Source organism: Solanum stenotomum, chromosome 1 (assembly GCF_019186545.1).
Source record: "Solanum stenotomum isolate F172 chromosome 1, ASM1918654v1, whole genome shotgun sequence".
Classification (NCBI taxonomy): domain Eukaryota; kingdom Viridiplantae; phylum Streptophyta; class Magnoliopsida; order Solanales; family Solanaceae; genus Solanum; species Solanum stenotomum.
In genome coordinates this window covers 69,359,386-69,367,125 of record NC_064282.1, presented here as the reverse complement: position 1 = coordinate 69,367,125, position 7,740 = coordinate 69,359,386, and the positions used below count along the sequence as shown (strand labels likewise).

Sequence of the window (7,740 nt, the reverse complement as noted above, 5' to 3'; positions counted from 1 at the left end):
TTGAAAACCCTAGTTCCTTCAACTTCTCAATACCCCTTCCAGATGAAACTCCTTCGACTCCAGTTTGTAGAGTTGATGAAACAGGTGAATCCACCACTCCCTTTACTGAAGCCGTGACATCTCCTGCGGTCCCTTCTGAGGAGATTCTGCCCTGTTCCCCCACTTTAATTTTGTCCGATAAAAAATCCCAAAACTCAGAGGCACAATCTGTTGCGAAAGTTGTTGAGGGACCTAGTACTGAAGAGGTAGATGTGGCTTCTAGGGGTGTATCCTCCGCAATGTCTGAAAGATTTTTTTAGGGAGACCTGCCTGAGGGAAAAGGTCCTAAGTCTAGCATTCTAGCAGCAGTGGCTGAACTGGTGGCTGCGCAAAGTTTGACTTCACTTCGAGGAGATGTTCAATCGAACTTTTCAGAATCTTGAACCAGTTTTTGACCAAACCCCAAAGTCTTTTGTTGTTGAAACTAAAAAGGAGAAGGAAGAACCTCCCTTGAAATGGAACAAAACAAGTGTACGAAGAGCCAACACCTTAACAGTTGGTATACCAGATCTAGAAACTGCTGACAATTCTTCTAAAGTTGACCACATTGTTGAACCTACTAAGTTTGATAAGGAGCAACAAAGAAAAGGAAAGAGAAAATTGGTTGTGTTCCACCCTAAAGGGGATAAAAGGAAGTATGTTACAAGGAGTGAAACGCAAAAAGTCTTGGGGAGCGCCATAGCAGCAAGCAGAGTTCAAACGGAAAGGGCTAGGAAAAGGAGGAGGGAGGGTATTGAACCTGAAAGGCCTACCTTTACACCTCTCCCTATCAGGTCTAGTGATACTGAGTCTGAGGATGTTTCTGCTTATGTGGCTAAGAAAAGAAAAGAAAGTGAGAAAGAAAGGGTAAAAATAAAGGAAGTACAAAAGGCTGCAAAGATATCTCCTGCGAAAAGGGAGAAAGTTAGAAAACAGGTGGCTGAAAAATCAAAACCCGTAAAGGGATCAAGTCCTAAGGTTCAAAAACAAAGTGAAGAAAAGGAAATGACAAAGGAGGATCGGATAACGACAATGGAGAACCAAAAGGTTTTAAATGGCAGAGTCTTTGACCCTGACATTCTAATCAAATTTGGCATGTCAAATCTTTTTTATGTTGTCTCCATTCAAGGATGGAACTATCTCTTTGAAACTCCAGTTCCGTACTTGCACGAACCTGAGGTACGTGAATTTTTCTACAAAATGGAACTTCTGGAAGGTGGTGGAATCACGACTACTGTTAGGGATGTTAAAATATGTCTGGATGAAGAAATATTGGGGGATCATTTTAGGGGTTCCTGTGGAAGGAATTCGAATGATTGAAGGTTGTAAACCATCCAGTGACTTCATAAAACTTGCCACAAAACGTGGAGATGTCAAAAGAGCAGGGTTACCGAAAAAGTTTCTCAAAGGGGAATATTAGTTGCGTTTTGAGGTCATCAACAAAGTGTTGGTACCCAGAACTGAAAAGAGAACAATGACATATGTTGTTGACCTTTTTCTCATGGAGAAGCTTGATGAACTTTAGGAGATCAACCTCTCTGTCATTATGTTGGAACACATGCACATGGTAATGACTTGGAAAAGGGCAAAACATGGGATTCCGTATGGTTACTTGCTGAATTTTGTATTTAACCACTTCGAAGTGCCTTTGGAAGAGGGGTACCTGGTACCACCAAGCAGATGTTCATTGCTGCTACCCTACTGGAATGTGAGTGTGTTGAAAGAAAAGCTAGGGGTAGATCTCAAGTGGCAGATGTTCTAGAGCAGCAGGCTGGTCTTAAACGGGAAGTGACCGATCTTATTGAGATTCTGAGTAACAAGGAGATTGAAATCGCTACACTGAAGTCTGAATTACAGAAGGAGGTTTCGAGGGGACCTGTTACCAGTGATGGAAATGAGCAGGTGTTGCAAAAGTTGAAGGATGAAAATGAAATGCTGCTGAAGACAAATGCCTCACTCAGTGAGGAATTTAAGGCTCTCAAGGACAACTTATCAAGGCTCATGAGGATACAAATGAGTGTCTATCTCTGTTTATGCGCACCCTCAATCCCCTTCCCTTCCCCCTCCGTCCTAAACGAGTCTTGTTTCCCTAGTTTACCTATTTGTTTTTCAACCATGATTAAAACTCTTGTGGCTGTGTGTTGTTTGGACCGACTACAGTGGTCAGTATTTGTGATCTAATGTTATTTATGTTTCTGCCCTGTTCATGTGTGGTTTAATATTCTCTGTATGCTTACATATACATGTTATATGTGGCCCAAGACCCTGAATTCTTTATTGCCTTGCATTTAACTTGAATATGTTTAGTGCTTCACCTTTTCAATGATGTCAAAAGGGGGAAGTTTGTTGTATAGTTGGTTGTGGAATTAGGGGCATTGAACTAAGGGGGAACATTGTTGTTACTGGTGCACTGAACAAAGTTGGAATTTGTTGTGTATTTGAATGAATACCTTTACACTCACAGGCTCTGTGTAAGTTGTTTATCATCATCAAAAAGGGGGAAAATGAAAAAGTGCTAACGCTCCTAGATGTTTTGATGATATCCTCACAAGTGCAGGGACTTGGTCCTCTGCAGAGTATGCTCGTCCAGTGTCAATATGTTGTACAGCTGTAAAAGTTGTCTACGTCAGGAAGTTGGTGGAGTTGCAGAGTACTCCACCAATCATAAGTGACGAGGATGACTTTACATTGGATAATAATTCTTCTTGTCTAATATATTCAACTTACAAACAACTAAATGATTTATTCAATCAAAGAAAGATATTTCAAACCTAAAAACAGCAGGGACCTGATCGATTGCTTCAATTGCTTCCTGTACCAGCTGTTACTTTGATTGCTTGTAATCGTGCTTATATTGTAGGAATCGTTTCGTTTGTGTTAGAAATGTTTCAAACTTGTGTGAATCATTGTAAGAACTAGGTTGTGAGTAACTTAGTGTCTTACTTTAAAAGTCTATATTAATTAGCTAGGATTAGTATAGTGCGCAGTGTTGTATCTGCTTAGGCTCATCTAAGTAATAGGAGGCATTACTTAGTGTGGAGATTAGAGGTTAATCTCATTTTGTAAACTTGCTTTTACTTTTGCTTGGAGAAGATTAGTAAAAGTAGTTTGAAAATCCCTGTGAGATAGGTCGTGGTTTTACTCCCTTGAGCAAGGAGGTTTCCACGTAAAGTTGTGTGTGCAATCTTTACTTTTAGCATTTATCTTACTGCTTGTTATTATAATTGTGCTGAGGACCTGGTCCCATTGAAAGTGGTGGACGCATACATTCCAACACCTATAATATAAAAAAGTAAAGGATGAAGCACATAACGTATCAATATGATCTTGTATTCTCTAATGTTGGTCTGGGATAACAGAACATCGATTCCTCTGTCACAACAAGATGAGCTAATGGCAACTCATGATGATGAAACTGCTAATCATTTTCGAGGCACTCAAGTAAATTGTGTGTTGTGTCCTTGAAATCCTGATGATGGATGGAGCATTATTCAAAATATAGAGATTGGGACAATGTTTACTCATCATCAAAAGATGGAGAAATGCCTTATGGAGACGAGGAGAGGAGCACAATTGTGAGTTATATTGGTGGGCTTCATCTTTGTGATAATAATACATAATTTCACTCACTTTTCAGCACTTTGAACACAACACATGATGATGATTTTCACCAACCAAATTTCCCTGGTACCTCAATTCAAAAAGGCAGACCAAGAGAGCCTTGGTAGGATATCTATTGCCGAACAGAAGGGCCAGCTGCTTGGGATGTGCTCTACAATTTTGAACAGAGATGGAGAAAGCAGGATGATCATGACACATGGAATGTTCAAGTTTTTCGATCCATTGATGGGGGATGCTCCCGAAGAGCCAGCGAAGTCTGGTATTATAAGTGGTAAGCAAAACATCATTGACCAAAGCATACATGATGCATATATTAATGCAATTCGTCGCGCAAAGCATTTCATTTACATCAAAAATCAGTACTTTTTGGCAGCTGCTTTTCATGTTACTCCAATGAATCAAGGATGAAACCATTGATTCTCTACAGTTGATCGCAAAGGAGCTGTCTTTGAAGATAGTCAACAAAATTGAAGAAGTGGAAAAGTTTATGGTTTATGTTCTGGTTCCAATGTGGCCAGAAGGACTTCCTGAGAGTGCATCTGTACAAGCAATACTGGATTGGCAAAGGAGGACCATGCAATGCAAATGATGTATACCGATAGAATTCAAGCTCTAAAGGTAAAGGGAATTGTGGCAAATCCTAAGGAATATTTGAATTTCTTTTGCCTTGGCAATAGGGAGAGGAGAATATGAGCCTGCTGAAACACCAGAACCTAATTCCAACTATCATAAAACTCAAGAAGCCAGACGTTTCATGATTTACGTACATTCCAAAATGATGATAGGCAAGTTCAATTACAAATATATGTGCCTGTGTGTGATCCATACATTTCCAAAATTAACTTCTTAATTTGTGTTTATGTTTTATTTGCAGTGGATGATGAAGACATTATCATTGGTTCAGCTAACATAAAAAAACCCATATTGTTTATTGCTCCAGCTACATTACTCCATCTCACGAAATAAAGGCAGGCAACACAAATTCAGATAGTGAAATTGTGTACTCATAACAGTTACTCCACTAATGTTTACACTTCTTTAAGTTCCCTTTTCATATACTCTTCTATATTGTATAATAGAACAATAAATTAATATTGGGCCCGGGAAAACTCCACTAGTAGAGTTTAGAAAGTTTAATATTGGGCCCGGGCTCTGTTTTTGGAATTCTAATAGAAGGAATAGACCAATTTGCAATATTTTATTCATTTCCTTTACTTCCCCAACATCAATTTAAAGCCCCTATAAATCAAGAAATATGCAATATTTTACGGTTTGGTACTGACTTTTAGTCACTCCCCTACATCAATCTAAAGCCCCTATAAATTAAGTAATTCTATTGCAAATTTTCATTCATCTCCTTTTCTTTCATAATAATGATTTCCAAAATTCTTTCAAACTCTTAGAAATTGTTTGATTTTGTTGTGAATGAAGGACATGGAGTTAAGGGCCTATGTGATATAGGAATTCAAGCACTTCCCAAACAATATATTCAACCACTCGAAGAACGAATCGCTACGAGCATTGTGATAACCGATGATTCAATCCCATTAATCGACGCATCCAATTGGGATGATCCAAAAGTGGCTGATCAAATTTGCAAAGCAGCAGAAAACTGGGGTTTCTTTCAAATTATCAATCATGGAGTTCCTATTGAAGTTCTTGACAATATAAAAGAGACGAGCCATCGTTTCTTCAATTTACCAACTAATGAAAAAAAGAAGTATACAAATTCACTTTCAAGTAATGTGAGGTATGCAACAAGCTTTAATCCTGAAGCAGAGAAGACATTGAGCTGGAGAGATTATCTTTCTCTTGTCCATATTTCTGATGATGAAGCTATTTCATTTTGGCCTACTTCTTGCAGGTTTGCCTTCCTTTGCATTTATTCTTTTTCAAACATGAGTATAAATATCCTCTAATAGTTAGTACGAAATATCCCAACGGGCCTAGCCCATGTTGACAATTCTACTTACTAATAGTTACTATGAAATATCCCAACGGGCCTAGCCCACATTGACAATTCTACTTACTAATAGTTACTGTGAATGTTTTTTTTTAAAGGGAAGAAGCACTTGAATACTTGAAGAGTTGTGATACTGTTATAAGGAAGATTTTGAAGTTGCTAATGGGAGGATTGAATGTAAAAGAAATTGATGAAGAAACAAAGGAACTTTTAATGGGTTTAAAGAGTTAACTTTAATTACTATCCAAAATGTCCCAATCCGGAGATTTCAATTGGAGTAGGACGTCATTCAGATATCTCAACAATCATTGTTCTTCTTCAAGATGATATCGGTGGGCTCTATGTGAAAAAACATGACACTAATGTTTGGATTCATATCCCTCCGGTTAACGGGGCTCTAATAATCAATATTGGTGATGCACTTCAAATAATGAGTAATGACAAGTACAAGAGTGTTGAACATTGTGTGATTGCTAATGGGAGCAACAATAGGGTTTTTGTACCCATTTTCTTGCATCCAAAGGCTACAAGCGTTATTGGTCCTTTAAAAGAAGTGCTAGAGAATGGAGAGAAACCAATTTACAAGCAAATTCTTTACGCAAATTACACCAACATCTTCTTCAGCAAAGGTCATGATGGGAAGGACACAGTAAAATTTGCAAAGATATAGCATTCTTATGTGTTTCTTCGTAAGAATGTGATAGCATTCTTATCATTAGATTATATACTAAACTAATTAATATATGAATCATGTACTCAATTATAAGAAGTTATTCTTCAGAATAATTGACCTGTTTCTTTATGATTTATCTGTTCAAGGAATTTCTATATCTTATGGCTAAGAAGATCAATCTACTAAGGAGGATTGGTTTGGTCCTAAAGCTTGGGAGATTTCATTTGTAAGGTTTATGACTAATTAGGGAAACACATAGAAAGAGTTGAAAGATTGAATTCCATTAGTTTGTGACTATAGCAAGATAACATATCAATAGGTTTGTTAGCTTTTCCAAAACAATGATTGATGTTGAATTTCATGAACTTCAACTAACTTTGGAATTTCATGGATCTTATAGGCAATTCTCCCATTGCTTCCCAAAGTTCTGAGAGGTTGTTGACAATGTTTCTCATACCAGTCCATAGCTTTTCGGCAAGGACTTACGTGCATTTGACTTATTAGTTTGGAATAGGATTTAGGTTTTCTACTTTCATAAAGATTAGATTTTCTATTGTTGTAGTAAGACTCTCTTCCATTGAATTCTAAGGTTTTAGTCTCCCTTCAACGAGCTGAATTTATATACAAAATAGGTCGATCTAGGAATTCAAACAAAGGCAAGGGAAAGTTGAAGTCAATTGATTTAGATTTTCCTGTTCATCGTTCTGTGACTTGATCCTTCTCTAAAAATTATACAAATTTGGTATTAAAGCCTCACACAATGGGCTACGAGATCAATTCCAAGTTCCATGAAGAACATGTTATTAGATAAACATTAATGGACTCTAAATTTGGAGCGATGGAACAACGTCTTGGCGAAAGAATTGCCCAAATCATTCAATAGCAATTTTAATAAAAATTCAAGATAAAAATTATTATACCTTGTGTTAAAGAGCTACTTTTTTAGTAGTGCTTAATTCAAAAAAGTTATCTAACAAATAATGATAAGGTGACACTCATTTACAAATGATTTCAAATTGAAATATTTTATGTCTAAAAGATAATTTTTAAGTATACGTCATTAAACCTCAAAAAATAATTTATGATGATTTTTTACACTGTATTAGGAGGTGCTGACACCCAATTTTGACCCTTCGCAATATGGATTAATTTCGGGCTTTTCTAATCTCAAATAATTTGAAATAATTCGCTTTTATAAAATTCAAAATATTTTTCGAGTTATTTTTAGGTGATTTTTTTGTCATTTTTATAATTTAAAATAATATGTAGAGTTGTCAAAAAGGGTAAGCCCAACCCCACCCAGCCCAAGCCTCGCGGGCTAAGAAATTTGATGGATTAGGCTGGGCAGGCCCTGCATTTGGAAAGGCCTGAAAATGTTCAACCCAACCCAACCCTAGAAGGGCCGCGAGTTGGGGTGGGCTATCCCTTCTTTTTTTCTTTTCAAACATAAAATTCTATAACATCA

The 7,740-nt window shown here is 37.2% G+C and overlaps 1 protein-coding gene and 2 pseudogenes across 1 annotated transcript in view; all 3 read left to right on the top strand.

Moving 5' to 3' along the window:
- The window catches only part of LOC125855900 (uncharacterized), a 3,250-nt gene extending 2,951 nt beyond the window's left edge, over positions 1-299 (top strand). The window contains exon 4 of the mRNA XM_049535554.1: positions 14-299. Coding sequence (XP_049391511.1) covers positions 14-299 — 286 coding nt within the window. The remainder of the gene's footprint in view (positions 1-13) is intronic.
- A 3,058-nt stretch (positions 300-3,357) lies between these two features.
- Positions 3,358-4,605, top strand: LOC125855895 (phospholipase D alpha 1-like; annotated as a pseudogene).
- A 407-nt stretch (positions 4,606-5,012) lies between these two features.
- On the top strand, positions 5,013-6,272 carry LOC125869080 (feruloyl CoA ortho-hydroxylase F6H1-3-like; annotated as a pseudogene).
- Positions 6,273-7,740: the final 1,468 nt, after the last annotated feature.